This window comes from Phaeodactylum tricornutum, chromosome 20 (genome assembly GCF_000150955.2).
Source record: "Phaeodactylum tricornutum CCAP 1055/1 chromosome 20, whole genome shotgun sequence".
NCBI classification, from domain to species: Eukaryota; Bacillariophyta; class Bacillariophyceae; order Surirellales; family Neidiaceae; genus Phaeodactylum; species Phaeodactylum tricornutum.
In genome coordinates, this window is record NC_011688.1 from 638,674 (window position 1) to 657,252 (window position 18,579).

Consider the following 18,579-nt stretch of genomic DNA (forward strand, 5'->3'; position numbering starts at 1 on the left):
TTTTGAGAATGTTACTATTGAAGAACACAAAACGACGATGGAGATCACAGTTAAGGAAAACGATGAACTACGAAGATTATGAGTCTACAATGTACTCTTGGATATTCGTAGGGACTGTGGGGCTGTGATTCGTTGTGTGTGGGACGGAAGCGACTTGGAGTTTAGCAGTAGGCGATTGAACTTCTGGTAAGACGCTGTCCTTACCAGGAGTTGGATCAACACACCCTCGCTGCAAATGAGAAGTTGCTATGTCATTGGTTGATGACTGTTCGAGAAGGTAGTGCGAGCGCATTTTGCGATGATGTGCGGGAGAATGATGCTTGGAGAAATAGTCGGCCAAATTCGTAAGGCCGGGTCGCCAGTAAATAATAAACTGTTTTTGTTCGACGCGGTCTTTCACCCAGTAGAAACGCATGTCAATGGCTTTAGAACGGCGTTGTTTGATGGTTTGGTTTGCAATACCGGAGGCACAGGCGTTGTCGGTCTGGATAGGTGTAGGCGGCTGAATGTGGCCAAGCTCGTCGAGAGTGACCCGGAAAGCGGTGGCGTCCTTGGCGTTGTAAAAGAGGGCACCGAGTTCGGCTTCGGTGGCCGACGAAAGAACAACGGACATGATGGAGCTATGCGTATGAATGGCGCCATTATTGGGAGGGTCTGGATCAGTCGGAGCGGGAGCAGCATTGGGATCGTTGGGTCGACTGCTGAGGAAAAAATGACCTGCAGCACGAGAACGGGCTTTCGACTCGGAAAGGTAGGACGCGTCACTATGAATGTGTAAACACATGTCGCTAGCCCGAAACCGTACCGTAGCGTGTGGGTGAGTGGCACAGTAGTCAAGTAAATGTTCGGCAGCGTGAAGGGTCGCTTGGGTTGCAGTTGACTGTGCCGATGCCAGAGTGCCGAGAGCCACGAGAATGGTCGAGTCGACAGCCCTAGCGTAGTAAAGTAGGGTTCCGATGATTTCTTGCAGGTGGGTCTTGTCGGACGCATTGAGAGGTTCAGTGGTATCAGGAACTGGAGTGAGTTGGGTGGCAACGCCATAGGTCGGTGGGGTCCAAGGGTGTGGCGCATGTTGAGGCTTGAGAGGGGGCGATCGTTGGAAGCGGGTTAGGGCTTGGTCGATGTATTCGGGCATGGACATGTCGAGGGTTCGATTGTCATAATCCCAAGCGAGTGTGAGACCGAGATAACGAGTGCCGTCCCAGTCAATGGTGATGGTGTAGAGCGCTTGTAGGGTGTCGATAAGGTGTTGCGCGTGTTCGTTGCCAGTGTACTTAACGCCAAAGTCGTCGACAACTAGGGTAAATTGGATAGGGCGCGTGACGTGGCGAAAAAGGCCGGCAGTGTGCTTGGTCTTGACGTAGCCGTGCCGAGCAAGGTGTTCAACCAGGCGATCATGAGCGAGAATGCCGGCTTGGGGAAGGCCGTACATACCTTTGCGAATTTCGACGGTAACGGAATTGTTGTGTATGAGTGGGGTCAACTGGTAATGAGCCAAGATGGTCGGGGGAATATCGGGGACCGGGATGCGCATGTATTCGTAGCGAGCCATGGGTGTGCCTAGATAGAAATCCTTGATGTCTATGCACATGAACTTTGCCGCGGGTGTGGAGAGGACACTGTTGAACAGGATCTTGGCGGTGGTGATGTCCGCGGTGGGAGTGCTAACCTTTCCGGGGTACTGAACTAAGTTGCCACCGACGGTAAACCGGATTCGCTTGGGTTCCGATTTCTGAGGGCGAATGCTGGCAACAATGCGTAAGTAGGTTGCCTTGCGGCCGGGAGGAATGGCATTATGCGCGATAAAGTGCATGGTTTGGCTGCCGGTGGAACTGTGGGGCGGGTTACCTTGAGTGAGCCGTCCAATTTCGTTGGCGGCGGCGCGAATCCAATCGGGAGCGTCGGGGCCGGAGCGCAGGTGCCGATATTCCAATGAGGCGCCGGTGGCGGGGTCGACAACAGCGTTGGCAGAGGCCGGGACAAGAAAGGGCCGGGTGCGGGTGTTGTGTGGATGCGCTGGTACTAGGGTTGGGGTTGCCGGTTGTGTGCGTGCTTTGCGGCGGCGACGGCCTGGGTTGCCGGTGCGAGAGTGATAGGTGGCTATGGTGGGCACCCTCGGAGGTGCGGCGGCCGGAATGGGCACCCTCGGAAGTGCAGGGGCATGTTCGGCCGTGACGAGAGGAACGGCAAAGCGGACCTGAGAAGGGGGAGGTGCTGGGGCAGGAGGACGGACCGGAGGCGTGGGAGCGGATGTAGGGACGGCGGCGGCCGGGGCGGCCACGGTGGCAAAGAGATTGGCAAGTTGGGTGAGTGCCTGATGCTGGGTGGCGTCGAGGGGGGCGAATGGAGACGCAGGGGAGGGATTCTGGAGGGCATGGATCAGGTCGCGGGCGGCGGCCAGGGCGCGGTCGGTGGACGAAGCGGTGGGCATGGGAATGCGGGTCGGGAACCAGGAAAGGGTGTCAGCAACGCGTTCGGCACGTGTTTCCGTGACCCAGACTCGGTGGCAGCGGTAATGGTGCAGGGCGGGGCCGAGGTACCAACCTTCGACAGCATGGGGGGCCCAAGTTTCGCGGACGGACGGCTTGACATGGACGAGGACGCGAGTACCGGGAGGAGCAAGCGGGGTGCGGTTGTAATCGAAAGCACCATGAAGCTGGGCGTGTGCGGACAGCTTGGGATTGATGCGGGAGCGACGAAGAAGATTGAGGGTGATAAGGGCTTGTGGGAGGAGGCGGTCCCAAAGGTGTAATGGAAAATCCGGGTTAGTGGTGCAGAGGCCAGCAATAAAGTGGTTCTTGAAGGTGCGGATGGCCCGCTCGGCTGCATTACGACGGTGTAGATGGGGGGGTGCCAGCTGAAAGTCAACGTGTTCTGAGGTCATAAAGGACTGGAGGGCTGCAGAGGCTTCATTGTCCAGACGCTGGAGTTGGGGACGGAGGCCACGCTGGGTGAAAAGGGTATGAGCGCGTTTGTAGGCGGCCAGTATCTCCGGGCCGGACTTGTTCTTCATGAGTTCGACGTGGATGGCGTTGCTGTCGTAATCATAAAGCACAAGCATGTCGTTGTGGCCTGCACTGGACGGAGTGAGGAAACGTCCCGGTTGGTCTGTGTAGATTTGGCCGGTAACACGCTGGTGCGCAGCGAAGACGTGGTGCGTGCGTGTGACCGGTGGGGCATCGGGAGGATCCCTGTCAGGCTCGTGGTCGACGGGAGGTGTCGTTGTGGTAGGAGGACTGACCGGGGGAAGCTTGGTGGAGCGAAGGTTAGCTCGTTGTTGGTCGAGGTGACCCTTGATCATGGCAGAGGAGCTGGGTGGATGCTTGCGGATTTGCCGGGATGAAAGGTCCGGAAAGGTGGCGAGATGGCCCAAGTCAAGTGCCTGGCACCACGTGGAAAGTGCCGGGGAGAAGAGTGAGGCATGGATAAAAGCAATGCGGTCGGCAAGGGGTGTGTGTGGAACAAGGGCATGGGCCGTCGCGGGAGAGGGAGCTGGGGCAAGATCAAGGTGCCAAAGGCCAGTGTGGGGGGAGCGGGCCCCAGAGAGCAGCAGGGTAGCGTCGCGATGAATGTCGAGGCGAGTGGCAGAGAAGGTGGCCGTGCAGCCGTCATCGCACAGTTGCCCAATGGAGAGGAGCGGATGGGAAGCGAGCCCAGGAAAAATGTGGGCTTGGCAGGCGGCAGGGGAGAAACCAGGCAGGGCCAGGGTGGCAATGTGGCTGGAGCGGAGGACGGCGCCATTTGGGACACGGACGGCGAGGCTGGGGTTTGCTGGGTGCTTGTGGGTGTGAGGGCAGTCGACCGTAATGTAGTGGCCGGTGCAGCCAGTGTCGGCAATGGCGGAGGTGTGTGTACTAGGCGGGGAGGGGACTACAGACGAATTAAGACTAGTAATATGATGTAAAGAATCGGTATTACTAGTTTTAATCGTCGGCGTAGCCGTCCCTCCTTCCTATTCAGGAGGCCTGGGGGCAGTCCAAATCTTGGTTGATCCGCCAAGAGTGTTGGTGGCCGTCGCGTCGTCGCGATGGCCAGGGGCCTTGTTTTTGCACGTGGCGCTTGTGTGGCGCCGGTTCTTGCTGGTTCCGTGAGTCCAGCAATACGTCATTTCTGGAGAGGAGACGGAAGTCTGGGACACAGAGAGCGCGGAGAAAGGAAGGCTAAGGGTGTCGGAAACCGTGGCTGGAGCCAGAGAGGGAGTGGCCGCGAGAAGATTGGCGTAGCCAAGGGATCCAGTGGTGGCGGTGAGGCGCCGGTCTTCGTCGGCGAGAGTGAAATGCTGATGGAAGTTGGCAAGGGTGTGAGAAACAAGGGGTAATTTGCGCCAGTCTTTGCAGTCCTGAGGGAAGAGGCCGGAGTGAGCTAGGACGTCGTAGCCGGCACGAACGGCGGCGGCCTCGGAGATGGGGTCGTTGCCGTCGATGGAAAACGCGATAGCTTCGTCAAGCTGTAAGAAAACAGTCTCGATGGGTTCGGCAGTGTTCCATGGGGTGTACATGGATTGGAAATTTTTCTGGAGGTCGGCAGGCTTAATGGTACCATATTTGGTCCAGAGGTGCGAAAGGAGGTCGAGGCAGGTAACGGTGCTGAATTCGAAAATGGGATGTGCAAGGGCGCGTACGTAAATCTTCGGGAGGGCGTCGAGAAGTTGCTGGCGGAGGGCATTATTGACAGCGACGTACAGGTTGTAGACGTCGGCATTGCGTTGGTGGATGCGGTTGAACTCGGTGATTTGCGGTTGCGTGGTGCCGACGGGAGGGTTGGCCGGAGGGGCGACGGGAATGTCGAATGGGACGTCGCTGATGTCGGCGTAGGCGCGGGCGGTAAGCGTGAGGGCCATGTGGCCGTGGGCGCCACCACCATTGAGCGTAGGGATGGCGGCGGCGTTGGTACTGAGTTGACGTTGGGCCACTTTGAGAGTGGCGTAGGTCGGCGGAACGGTGGTGGTGGCGATTGGATCGAGGACTTTGTGAGGGAAGTCGCTCATTGTGAACTGGGCGGAGGTCGACATCAGGACTGAAGAGAAGGCGGATGGGCGGTAGGGCAGGGGTGGGAGCTGAAAGACGGAGGGGTTGCTTCGTAGTTCTATTGAAGAACACAAAACGACGATGGAGATCACAGTTAAGGAAAACGATGAACTACGAAGATTATGAGTCTACAATGTACTCTTGGATATTCGTAGGGACTGTGGGGCTGTGATTCGTTGTGTGTGGGACGGAAGCGACTTGGAGTTTAGCAGTAGGCGATTGAACTTCTGGTAAGACGCTGTCCTTACCAGGAGTTGGATCAACAGTTACTCAGCATACAATGGCGGTGCTTCCTATACACTAAGCCTATTGCGTAGTTTCATAGATATCAAAGCGTAGCATCTCTACAGAGGGAATTTGCTGGCAGCAGAAAGTCGGTAAGCTAGATTGAGAATAAGCGCAGACAACGTTCAATTTCTTCCTGTCTTTCTGGGGCGTTCACATTTCTTGGCTAGGTCTCCGATTGTTACTCATTTTCGTTACATGGATATGCTGCAGTATTTCTGTGCATTGAAGGCACGCAACTCACAGTTATTGCCTGTGGACGCGACAAAATCTCGAAATGCACAGTCAACTGAGAATCGGTCCGTAAATAGCTGTTGACATCGTCTAGGGTGCTAATGTGGGCCTTTGCCAAAGAGTTCGTCGGAAATTTTATGGATGGATGTGATCCAACGTTAGGATTGTCTTGAGTTCTAGCCTGGGCCTTTGCCAAAGCATTCGTCGGAAAGTTTGATGGTGGATGTGACCCAACGTTGAGGTTGTGTCCGAAATGTTGATGGTGGATGTGAGCTAGCGTTGAGATTATCTTGGGTACTATTGTGCGACTTTGCCAAAGTGTTCGTCGGAAATTTATGGTTGGATGTGCGCCAACATTAGGATTGTCTTGAGATCTAATGTGCGACTTTACTAACAGTCAAGCGTTTGTCGGAAATTTTGATGGTTTGATGGTGGACGTGAGCCAACGTTCCGGTTCTGTCGGAAATTTTGACGGTGGATGTGAGCCAATGTGAAGACTGTCTTCAGTTCTAATGTGCGACTTTGCTAACAGTCGAGCGTTCGTCGGAAATTTTGATCTTCCCATCCCAACCGCGCTGCACAAGAGGAAATTTGCCTTCCGCCGAAGCAATTTCCAGGGCTTTGGCCAGTGCATCTCTGGTTTCTTTTGAGCATGAGTTGAATTTTTGGGGAAAGAAGAAGCAATCTCCCATACATCTGCAGTCTTTACCCATATAGTCGCAAAGATTGTGTTGTTGTCCATCTGTTGCTGCAAAAGGGATACTAGCAGCTTCCCATTCCATCTGTTCAGAAACAGTTTTGTCAAGCAATTGCTTCAGATAGCTGTCCATTTTGGTGATAACGTAAAATGCCAAGCAAATATTGGTAACTGTAAGCAACTTCCCACTTCTGCAAAGTGGAAATCAGTGTTTTGTGCAATGCGTATAGATAATTGTTAACAGTAAGAAAGCAGACAGGGGAGATTGGGCATGCAGTGATTAGATCTTGTTGAGTAGGTGTTAAAAGTTAAGGCTACGTGGATTTTCACAGTTCAACAAAATTTTGAAGGACAAACATAAAATGCTATTCAAATTTACAGTAACAACAGTTTCTAAGTATATACTGTGTCTAGAACACAAGCGCCAGAAATGCATTATTTTCACAACATACATATATCTTTGCTTTACATAAAGAGATGTATCAATAAGCAATTCCAAGACAAAGCACTCTTCAGCCTTGAGCAGATAAGGTGCAGCCATAGCTCCAGCCGTCAATAGGGCTAATGGGAGTGGACGTTTCCTGAGGGAGGACAGTGTCAACATTGATCGCATCCACCGACAAAGCTTCCGACAAACGGTTTGGAAAAGTCCCTCATAAGGACTCAAGACAATGTCAACGTTTGATCACGTCCACCGACAAAACTTTCAACAAGCACTTTGGCAAAGCCCCCTATTAGCACCCAAGATAACGTCAACATTTGTTTGCATCCACCGACAAAGCTTCCGACAAACGGTTTGGAAAAGTCCCTCATAAGGACTCAAGACAATGTCAACGTATGATCACGTCCACCGACAAAACTTTCAACAATCACTTTGGCAAAGCCCCCCATTAGCACTCAAGACAATGTCAACGTATGATCACGTCCACCGACAAAACTTTCAACAATCACTTTGGCAAAGCCCCCCATTAGCACTCAAGACAATGTCAACATTTGATCACGTCCACCGACAAAACTTTCAACAATCACTTTGGCAAAGCCCCCCATTAGCACTCAAGACAATGTCAACATTTGTTCGCATCCACCGACAAAACCTCCGACGAACGTTTTGGCAAATCCCACACTAGCACTCACGATAATGTCAATGTTTGAGCATGTCCACCAACAAAAGTTCCAACAAACGCTTCGGTGTGCTTATTCTCATTCCGGCTTACCGACCTTTGTTCCCATATACGCCGTCAAAAGAGACGCTACAATTAGTTGTCTATGAAACTTCGCAACAGGTGTAGTCTATACAAAACATCGCCATTGTATAATAACAAGCAAATGAGCTGCTGTACCTGAAATGTTCGTGTTGATCCAACTCCTGGTAAGGACAACGTCTATCCAGAAGTTCAATCGCCTACTGCTAAACGCCAAGTCGCTTCCGTCCCACACACAACGAATCACAGCCCCACAGTCCCTACGAATATCCAAGAGTACAGTATAGACTCATAATCTTCGTAGTTCATCGTTTTCCTGACTTCGATCTTCATCGTCGTTTTGTGTTCTTCAATAGAACTACGAAGCAACCCCCCCGTCTTTCTGATCCCAGCCCTGCCCTACCGCTCCCCTGTCCTGCCTTCTGCCATCATGTCCCCGACCGCCGACTTCACCATTTCCGACTTTCCTCACAAAGTCCTCGATCCCATCGCCACCGACACCACCGCTCCCTCGTATGCGTCGCTTCTCCTGGCCCAACGCCAGCTCTCCGCCAACGCGTCCGCCATTCCCAGCCTTAACGGCGGCGGGGCCCATGGTCACATGGCCCTCACGCTCACTGCCGAAGCGTACGCCGAACTCTCCGACATCCCTTTTGTCATCCCCGTTGCTCCCCCTGCCGACCCTGAACCCGGCACCACGCAACCTCAAATAACGGAGAACAACCGACTCCACAAACGCGCTGTGGCCATCCACAGCCTCTACGTGGCGGTCAACAACGCCCTTCGTCGCCAGATCCTCGACGCTGTTCCTCGTGTCTACGTTCGCGACCTGGAACACCCCCAGTTTGCTTACAGCCACGTTTCCTGTCGCGACCTCCTCGACCATCTCTGGCGCAACTTTGGTACCATCTCCGCTTCGGACCTTAAGAACAACATTCAGTCCATGTACACCCCGTGGAACCCAGCTGACCCCATCGAGACCATTTTTCATCGCTTAACCGACGCCATCGCGTACTCGACGGCGGGACGTGACCCCATCACCGAGGCTGCCGCCGTTCGCGCCGGCTACGATGTTCTCGAGCACTCCGGCCTTTTTCCTCGTGCCTGTGAAACCTGGCGCACTGCCTTGCCGGCCACCCATACGCTTGCCAATCTGCGCGCCGTCTTTAAGGTCGCCGACACTGACCGCAAGCGTACGGTTACCACCGGCTCCCTAGGCTACGCCAACGTCCTTGCCACAGCTCCATTGGTTCTCCCGTCGCTTGCGCCCGACTCGCTCAGCCTTCCTTTTTCAGCCCTCTTGGTGTCACACTCCTCTGCTGCCCTCTCTGAGCGAACTTATTGCTGGACCCATGGGTCCAGCAATAACCGTCGGCACACTAGTGCCACGTGCAAAAACAAGGCCCCTGGCCACCGCGACGACGCGACGGCCACCAACACCCTTGGCGGCTCCACCAAGGTTTGGACTGCCCCCAAGCCTCCTGAATAGGAAAGAGGGACGGCTACGCCAATGATTAAAACTAGTAATACCGATTCTCTCAATCATATTACTAGTCTTAACTCGTCTGTAGTCCCCTCCCCGCCTAGTACCCACACCTCTGCCATTGCCGACACCGGCTGCACAGGCCACTACATTACGATCAACTGCCCTCACACGCACCGGCACCCAGCCAACCCCAGCCTCTCCGTCCGTGTCCCGAATGGCTCTGTCCTCCGCTCCAGCCATGTTGCCACCCTGGACCTCCCTGGTTTCTCCCCTGCCGCCTGCCAAGCCCACATTTTTCCTGGGCTCGCTTCCCATCCGCTCCTCTCCATCGGTCAACTGTGCGATGACGGCTGTACGGCAACCTTCTCGGCCACTCGCCTTGACATTCATCGCGACGCCACCCTGCTGCTCTCTGGTGCCCGCTCCCCCCACACTGGCCTCTGGCACCTTGATCTTACCCCTCCCAAGCCCCCTGCTACAGCCCATGCTCTTGTTCCAACCACCCCCCTCGCCGACCGCATTGCTTTTGTTCACGCCTCGCTCTTCTCCCCGGCTCTCTCTACCTGGTGCCAGGCCCTCGACTCCGGCCATCTCGCGACTTTTCCAGACCTTTCCTCCCGCCAGGTCCGCAAGTACCCACCCAGCTCCCCCGCGATGATCAAAGGTCACCTCAACCAACAACGCGCAAACCTGCGCTCCACCAAGCTTTCCCCTGTCTGTTCCCCTCTCTCGACGGAACCCCCTGCCGTCGCTGTGCCCGACCTCGATCCTCCTGACGCCCACCCTGTTGCACGCACACACCACGTCTTCGTTGCCCACCAACGGGTCACCGGGCAGATCTACACCAACCAACCGGGCCGTTTCTTCACTCCCTCCAGTGCCGGACACAACGACATGCTTGTCCTTTACGATTACGATAGCAACGCCATCCATGTTGAACTCATGCGGAACAAGTCAGGACCCGAGATTCTTGCCGCCTACCAACGTGCTCACACCCTTTTTACCCAGCGCGGCCTGCGTCCCCAACTTCAGCGCCTCGACAACGAAGCCTCTATAGCCCTCCAAGCCTTCATGACCTTAGAGCAGGTCGACTTTCAGCTCGCACCCCCCCCCCCCCCCATCTGCACCGTCGTAATGCCGCCGAACGGGCCATACGCACCTTCAAGAACCACTTCATTGCTGGCCTCTGTACCACAAACCCGGATTTTCCCCTTCATCTTTGGGACCGACTCCTCCCACAGGCCCTCATTACCCTCAATCTTCTTCGTCGCTCCCGCATCAATCCCAAGTTGTCCGCCCACGCACAACCTTACGGTGCCTTTGACTACAACCGCACCCCGCTTGCTCCTCCCGGCACCCGCGTCTTAGTCCATGTCAAGCCCGCTGTTCGCGAAACCTGGGCCCCCCATGCTGTCGAAGGTTGGTATCTCGGCCCCGCTCTCAACCATTATCGCTGCCATCGCGTATGGATCACGGAAACACGTGCCAAACGTGTTGCTGACACCCTTTCCTGGTTCCCGACCCGCATTCCCATGCCCGCCCTTTGTCCACCGACCGCGCCCTGGCCGCCGCCCGTGACCTGGTCCATGCCCTCCAGAATCCTTCCCCGGCGTCTCCGTTCGCCCCCCTCGATGCCACCCAGCACCAGGCACTCACAGATCTTGCCACCCTCTTTGCCACTGTGGCCGCCCCAGCCGACGACATCCCTGCACCCGCTCCCGTGCCTCCGGTCCGTCCCCCTGCCCCAGCAACTCCCCTTGCTCAGGTCCGTTTTGCCGTTCCTCTTGTCACGGCCGAACATGCCCCGGCACTTCCGAGGGTGCCCATTCCGGCCCCAGCACTTCCGAGGGTGCCCACCCTGGCCACCTATCACTCTCGCACCGGCAACCCAGGCCGTCGCCGCCGCAAAGCACGCACACAACCGGCAACCCCAACCCTAGTACCGGCGCATCCACACAACACCCGCACCCGGCCCTTTCTTGTCCCGGCCTCCGCCAATGCTGTTGTCGACCCCGCCACCGGCGCCTCATTGGAATATCGCCACCTGCGCTCCGGCCCCGACGCTCCCGATTGGATTCGCGCCGCCGCTAACGAAATTGGCCGGCTCACCCAAGGTAACCCACCCCATAGCACCACTGGCAGCCAAACCATGCACTTCATCGAGCATAACGCCATTCCTCCCGGTCGCAAGGCCACCTACTTACGCATCGTAGCCAGCATTCGCCCTCAAAAATCTGAACCCAAGCGCATCCGCTTCACCGTTGGTGGCAACTAAGTTCAGTACCCCGGAAAGGTTAGCACCCCAACTGCTGACATCACCACCGCCAAGATCCTCTTCAATAGCGTCCTCTCCACGCCCGCCGCCAAGTTTATGTGCATTGACATCAAGGATTTCTATCTTGGCACCCCCATGGCTCGGTACGAATACATGCGCATCCCGGTTCCCAATATCCCTCCCACCATCTTGGCTCATTACCGGTTAGCTCCACTCATTCGCAACAACTCTGTTACCGTCGAAATTCGCAAAGGTATGTACGGCCTTCCCCAAGCCGGTATCCTCGCCCACAATCGTCTTGTTGAACACCTTGCTGCGCACGGCTATGTTAAGACGAAACATACCGCTGGCCTATTTCGCCACGTCACGCGCCCTATTCAGTTTACCCTAGTTGTGGACGACTTTGGTGTCAAATACACTGGAACCGAACACGCACAACACCTTATCGACACTCTCCAAGCGCTTTACACCATCACCATTGACTGGGACGGCACTCGTTATCTCGGACTTACACTTACTTGGGATTATGAGTGTCAAACCCTCGACATGTCCATGCCCGACTACATCGACCAAGCCCTAACCCGCTTTCAACGCTCGCCCCCTGTTACGCCTCAACATGCGCCTCACCCTTGGACCCCTCCAACTTATGGCGTTGCAACTCAACTCACACCAGTCCCTGATACCACTGAACCTCTCAATGCATCCGACAAGACCCACCTGCAAGAAATCATCGGAACCCTACTTTACTACGCTAGGGCTGTCGACTCGACCATTCTCGTGGCTCTCGGCACTCTGGCCTCGGCACAGTCAACTGCAACCCAAGCGACCCTTCACGCTGCCAAACATTTACTCGACTACTGTGCCACTCACCCACATGCTACGGTACGGTTTCAGGCTAGCGACATGTGTTTACACATTCATAGTGACGCGTCATACCTTTCCGAGTCGAAAGCCCGTTCTCGTGCTGCCGGTCATTTTTTCCTCAGCAGTCGACCCCACGATCCCAATGCTGCTCCCGCTCCAACTGATCCGGACCCTCCCAATAATGGCGCCATTCATACACATAGCTCCATCATGTCCGTTGTTCTTTCGTCGGCCACCGAAGCAGAACTCGGTGCCCTCTTTTACAACGCCAAAGACGCCACTGCTTTCCGGGTCACTCTTGACGAGCTTGGCCATCTTCAGCCACCTACCCCTATCCAGACCGATAACGCTTGTGCCTCCGGTATTGCCAATGAAACCATCAAGCAACGCCGTTCTAAAGCCATTGACATGCGTTTCTACTGGGTTAAAGACCGCGTCAAGCAAAAACAGTTTATTATTTGCTGGCGACCCGGCCTCACGAATTTGGCCGACTATTTCTCCAAGCATCATTCTCCCGCACATCATCGCAAAATGCGCTCGCACTACCTTCTCGAACAGTCACCCACCAATGACAAAGCAACTTCTCATTTGCAGCGAGGGTGTGTTGATCCAACTCCTGGTAAGGACAACGTCTAACCAGAAGTTCAATCGCCTACTGCTAAACGCCAAGTCGCTTCCGTCCCACACACAACGAATCACAGCCCCACAGTCCCTACGAATATCCAAGAGTACAGTATAGACTCGTAATCTTCGTAGTTCATCGTTTTCCTGACTTCGATCTTCATCGTCGTTTTGTGTTCTTCAATAGTTCGATCTCAGTTGATTGTGGACGTGGATGGCGTGCTTGCGTTGTTCGTTTGAATCGCAAACGGCCGGATCGAAAGCATTTCTGAGTATGACGTGGATGAGTCGTGTAAGGAGTTTTCATTCCTTAGTTTCAGGTCCATACGGCCATCCCCGTCTCATTTAATTCAAATATGTCCCTTTCGACTTCTTTAGTCATTCAGAATTCACCAGTTAAAAAATTGCTCTTGTTCTTTGAACATTACAACGGAGACCTAGGAGATCTGACCAGAAATCTTGTCGATTTCAAAGCCACTTTGCCGTTCCTCACATTGAATATGAATAAGTTTTAAATTTTGTTAATAGAAATTGAACTATGGGGAGTTCATTAATATTTTTGTCTTATTCTTTAAGTTTGAACAAGGCTATTTTCGGTACTTCAAGAGACGCTTGACGACACCTATATATAGTTTTCACCGAGGAGTAACGAGCGGTACGATTTATATCGATTGGTTGACTGACGTTCTTCCGTTCGCAGTTTGTCCGAAAAAAGATCTTCGACTTTGTTTACTGCAAGCGTTCGTTGTGCAATTGCAGTGACTCGCCCTTCTGTCCCAATGTTCGTAACGAGAATGCAAAACATCGAGGCCTTTTTTGGCTCTTGATACGATTGCAGTGGATACCACCATTCGCGCTTTCTCGCGAGAACACTGGTGTCAACGATTCTCTGGCGTTGAAAAAATAGAGATCCCCAAAAGCTTTCCCTCGTTTGCCCAGTTTTTCTCCCCGCGTCAGTGTCTCATTGTTCAAAAACACATCAAAGCCAAAACCAATCTCCATATTCACAGCACCTCTGGCCTACCCAAACCCATTTTCGCATACACGCATAAACCCACTGCAGTCGTCCGCGTAGAGACAACCTTCATCACGATGATTTCCAAGTACTTTTCAACCGATGACGGGACCAAGTTGCACTACCTTGAAGCAGGTCAACGGACGCAAGCGCAACAAGAAGGGCAGCCGCCTGTGGAAACACTAATTATCTTACCGGGTTGGCTGCAGACTGCTCGAATGTTTGCATCGCAAGTTACGGCATTGTCAACGAGTCATCACGTGATTGTGCTGGACCTGCGTGGGCAAGGGGCTTCCGCCAGACCGCAGTCGGGATCCTACCGGGCAATACGTCTCGCCAAGGATCTGCTTAATTTGATGGATCACCTTCAGGTGCAAAAGACTCATCTCCTCGCCGTCTCGCTGAGCTCCGCCATTGTTTGGTCCTTCATTGAACTGTTTGGACAAGAGCGCTTGCAGTCGTTGGTCTTGATCGAGTCCGCAGCTGTCTACATTAAGCAGTCGCACTGGTCGAAGGAAGATCTCCGCAACTACGGAGGTCAGCAGACTATGGAAGAGTTCCGAGACATGCTGACTCGGATGGAATCCTCCACCGACGGCGAGGCCTACGTACGTGACTGCCTGCAAGACCGTCTTTCGACAAAGATGAATTCGGAAGACTTTGAAGCGCTCTTGCAGGAAGTGCTCCAGTGTCGTCCAGTCGACGGGATTGGGAACAAGCTCGCGCTCGGTTTGGTTGCCGAAGACTACCGTGACTTGTTGCCTACCGTCAGGGTGCCCACGATGTGTATCGGTGCTAATCACAGTCCAATTCCTCCCGAATCACCCTCTTGGACGGCGGCCCAAATGGTGGACGCCAAGTGTGACTTTTTACCCGGATCCAGTTTTTTCTTCTACGAAACTCCCGGAGCTTTGAACGTGGTGGTGGACGAATTCTTAGTGACACACCGAGAGAAACAGGTCAGGTCCAGCGACAGCAAGGACGACGATAGCAGACCGACATTGAAAACGGCGTCACCCAAAACACGTCACCACGTCCGTGTCTCGTTTGGAGAAGGAACCAGTCCACCGGTACCGTGCAAGAAAGTCTTCGTCGCCGACACGGAAGTTCACATCGCTACACCGGAAGAACAGAAGCATTTGCGACAAATTTCGCTGAGTGAAGTCAATCTAGTTCCGGACGACTGGTTTTAGAACAAGGCAAGGGAAAAAAAATCACTTCACTTGCCATTAACGGATCTACTCAGCACATTCTGGGCTCTTTTCCAGCTTGCTTTGTTGGAAGAGTCTCTTGCGTTCTGACCTCTTTACTATTATTCCATGCTACATCATATTCACTCGCGTGCACTCTCATTACTTTCCCATCCTGCTCTAACGCAGCCTAACATTCAACATTTCTTTAAATTACAATAACACGATTGTTCAACAAGCCTAGCAGGATCCTACCGTCCTCATCAACAACTTGCACGGAAACGTAAAAGAGAGGTATGCTAGTATTATATGCGGACAATCTGTGTCGTTAACGGTAGGCTTTGTCTTTCAGATTCTGTCCCTGTTTGGCGCTGCCGTACATATCACTGAGGGCCTGGGCCTTTTGCGAGGAAGCTGCGTTGCCACCACCGTACATTTGTTCTAGTTCGGCTTGCTGTGCTTGCAGGGCCATTTGTTGCGCGTACTCCTGGAAGGACACAAAGCCGTCCCCGTCGTGGTCGAAATCTTCGAATTTGGGATAATCCTTTTCCGACAAGCCGGGGTAATTACTGAGATAGTTCTTGACGTACATATTGAATTCTGCTCGACTGATGCGGTCGTCGCCGTCAATGTCCGGTTGCTTGAATTCGTCGTAATCGCGTTGCAGGGCCTCCAGTTCGTGCTTGCTCTCGGTCGATTGCAGCGCTTCCTTCAATTGTTCCACCATATACTGGAGTTCCTGGTTTTGCTCAGTAAGTTTATACACGTCGTTGTAGTACTGACTGTAAAGCTGTTTTTGCTCTTTTTGAAACTTGGCCTTTAACTTTTTGGTTACCCGACCCGAATGAAATTTGGCTCCCAGCATCCAGGATACCGCGGAACCCAGCACCATTTTCCCCATGCCTATACCGCCGCCACTGGGAAGCAAAAACAATGATAACAACGACAATACGAACAATACGTAAGAGAGAGTGCATGGAACCGAGTGTGAGACTCCACTGGGGATAATCACTCATGAAAGATCCCAGTGCGGTTGGGTTTAGCGGTGGCTATTGCTATTGCTATCCGAAACTACGTACCCGCCTTCTGCAACTTTGCCTTGTTGCCGAGCGGCATAGTCGTGGTAAAGATTATCGGGGGATCCATAATCGGCGTCGGCGTAGTCATCGTATTGGGGATAGTCTTGTTGCGCGTTGGTGGTGATGGTGACGGCACCGAGGAGCGCCACGACGAACGATCGCACCCGAATCCGCATGCTCGGGTTTTTGGACAGGGAGAATCAGTAACGAGTCCGTGTATAAATGTATAAAAGATGGAAAACCCCGTCAAAGTAGATGGTTGGATTTGGGCAGAGTAGATATTGCGTGTTGGACTTTTGACAGTTCGTGTGTACGTTTGTTGGAACCGTGATGGGTTGATTGGGTTGGTTGTCCCCAGTCTGGAGTACAGTTAGTCTCTCTCCAACATACTCCAATGGCATCGCAAAAAGACACGTGGAACGGAAATTTGACATCAACGTCTGGACATCCTTGCAATGAGACATCGGAACGACAGTCTTTCAATACGTCGTTCGAATCTACCCGTTACCGCTGTTACTACGATCACGAACTTCACCGTCAAGCACCCCCCAACTCCGGGGGTATACGGGTTTCGCGAGACACACGGCGCAAGGCTGCCTTCCGGACCCGTCCGCCCTTGCCCGTCCGGAGGGTTGTCGAGTCCACGGCGCCCTCGACACGGAACGAATTGCAGTGACTGCCGTATCGTTACGACGCTACGGCACACGCAAAGAATCCCAACGAACAACCTCTGTAGGTACCAACGCTTTAGTTTCTTGTTGTCGTTGTTTTATTGCTAGTGAAAGTGCTCGTTGCGTGTTCTAGAGCCACGTTTGAAAGGACCATTAGCTGGAAGTACGGGGCTGCCGTTTCGGCTACGGTCACTTTACCACGCATATATTGCATAACTGTCCCGATCCACGTAGGTCTCTGCTAACCCCCGTTACTCTTTTGGTTCCCACAATCGACAGACGCGTTCTTTTCTATCGAATTGAAACCAACCACAACTATGATTACCGGCTTATCCGAATTGACGGCATCCCAGAAGGACGAATTGGTGGCTTCCTTGTCGTACCTGCTGGTAGGCAGTGCGGAATCGGATGACGGTGTGACGGCTGACAAGCTCCAATCCGTAGCTTCCACTGCCGGCAACACACTGAGTCCGGCATTGGCGACCCTGTTCGCCTCGGTGGTCGGCAAGGCGAAGAAGGGTGTCGACGGATACTGCACTTCGCCCGGAGGTGGCGGCGGGGGCGGAGCGGCTGCAGGTGGTGACGCCGCCGCGGCGGTCGAAGCTCAACCGGAAGAAAAGGAAGAGGAAGAAGAAATGGATATGGGTGGCGGTATGGACATGTTCGGTGGTGACGAAGGAGAAGGTGGTGGCGACTATTAAATTACTTAAGTGTCCTGTGGATAGGTTCATTCTACTCCGACGGGGTTGCTTTGTGTGTGTATGTAAGGTTGTGTAGACCTTTCCAACTCTGATACTACCACAAGCGACCACGTCGGTACTAGATCAATTCCAATTGCACCAAACCTTCACCCACCAGGGAGATACTGGTGTGGGGTTGGAAAAAGGTGTTCGTGCCCTGCCACACGCCGAACCTTTGGTATACGCAATCGATGAGGCCGTTGCTTCCTTCACGGGTCTCGCAACTCTCCCTGTTCCCCTGCTTCCTCCTTTGTGTGAGAGCCGTAATCCTGGCACCTCGTTTCGTCATCGTGTTGACGATGGCTGGCTTGGTAGATAGATACTCTAGGTTTTCTGGTGACGAATGGACTACCTCAATGGTCAACATCAATGGCGAAACCCCCCGCCTCGAACGTTTCTGACTACTCGCTAGCTGCCGTGGCGAACGGATAGTGTGCTGGAGAATGCTGGACGGGAAAAAAGTGACCGGCTTTACAGGCGGTTGGAATTCGGCTGTTGATACTTCTCTTTGCTGGGCAACGCCAGGATAACGGCGACCATGAGTAGCCCTCTGGCATTGCGAGTACCTCGATACGAGATGATTGGATCTGCTACCCGCATCACGGCAAGAGATTCTTTGGAAAAACTACTTTACGGGAGAGAAATGGTCGTAGATTGCACCACAAACGCAATACTACGGAATGTCACGGCGTCTCGCGAATATCGAGTCGTCGACGGTGACTATCGCACGTACATACGCTCGACGATACACAGCGCAGCATCGGATGGCCAACATTCGATGCATTGTAGGTGCCATGCAAAGGTCGAGAATCCCAACCGTAGAGGAACACGAACGCCACTGTACCGAACTATGGAACGCCAAGGATGGGTTTTACCGTTCGACCAAACGCTCGAGTCGAATGGTGGGTCGTGCGGACTGTGGAAATCAACTCCGGGTTGTCTAGCAGAGGGGACCCGTAACTAAATCCGGTTCGTCCTCGCGATGGGTTCCTCGTCGGCACGAAGTTCGGAGACAGCGCGGCATTGTCGCGCGAGCCCGCCATCATTCGTGCCCATTTTCGCAACGAATCCGTCCAACGCGGAACACTTACACAACAATCCCACACACACTCGAAAGGCCAAACGCTGGGTAAGAGGGGAAACAAGCACGTGGGGGTTGTTCCTATTATTTTCATTCTTCTGGTTTTAGTTTT

At 53.6% G+C, this 18,579-nt stretch overlaps 5 protein-coding genes across 5 annotated transcripts; 3 read left to right on the forward strand and 2 right to left on the reverse strand.

The window, feature by feature from the left end:
* Positions 1-1,944: 1,944 nt before the first annotated feature.
* On the reverse strand, positions 1,945-4,987 carry PHATRDRAFT_49118 (predicted protein; the record flags this gene model as incomplete). The annotated part of the gene is made up of 3 exons (XM_002183750.1): positions 1,945-2,070; positions 2,114-3,887; positions 4,053-4,987. 3 exons carry the CDS (start codon positions 4,985-4,987, stop codon positions 2,023-2,025), a joined length of 2,757 nt encoding a protein of 918 aa, XP_002183786.1. The 3' UTR covers positions 1,945-2,022.
* Positions 4,988-7,875: 2,888 nt separating this feature from the next.
* On the forward strand, positions 7,876-10,871 carry PHATRDRAFT_39762 (predicted protein; the record flags this gene model as incomplete). The annotated part of the gene is made up of 3 exons (XM_002183609.1): positions 7,876-8,827; positions 9,017-10,119; positions 10,173-10,871. 3 exons carry the CDS (start codon positions 7,876-7,878, stop codon positions 10,869-10,871), a joined length of 2,754 nt encoding a protein of 917 aa, XP_002183645.1.
* A 2,792-nt stretch (positions 10,872-13,663) lies between these two features.
* On the forward strand, positions 13,664-15,138 carry PHATRDRAFT_49119 (predicted protein). Its single transcript, XM_002183610.1, has one exon. It carries the CDS (start codon positions 13,784-13,786, stop codon positions 14,897-14,899), a length of 1,116 nt encoding a protein of 371 aa, XP_002183646.1. The 5' UTR covers positions 13,664-13,783; the 3' UTR covers positions 14,900-15,138.
* Positions 15,139-15,174: 36 nt separating this feature from the next.
* PHATRDRAFT_49120 (predicted protein) lies at positions 15,175-16,151 on the reverse strand (the record flags this gene model as incomplete). The annotated part of the gene is made up of 2 exons (XM_002183751.1): positions 15,175-15,813; positions 15,976-16,151. 2 exons carry the CDS (start codon positions 16,149-16,151, stop codon positions 15,225-15,227), a joined length of 765 nt encoding a protein of 254 aa, XP_002183787.1. The 3' UTR covers positions 15,175-15,224.
* Positions 16,152-16,369: 218 nt separating this feature from the next.
* PHATRDRAFT_49121 (predicted protein) lies at positions 16,370-18,222 on the forward strand (the record flags this gene model as incomplete). The annotated part of the gene is made up of 4 exons (XM_002183611.1): positions 16,370-16,647; positions 16,780-16,880; positions 16,926-17,330; positions 17,452-18,222. 4 exons carry the CDS (start codon positions 16,370-16,372, stop codon positions 17,703-17,705), a joined length of 1,038 nt encoding a protein of 345 aa, XP_002183647.1. The 3' UTR covers positions 17,706-18,222.
* Positions 18,223-18,579: the final 357 nt, after the last annotated feature.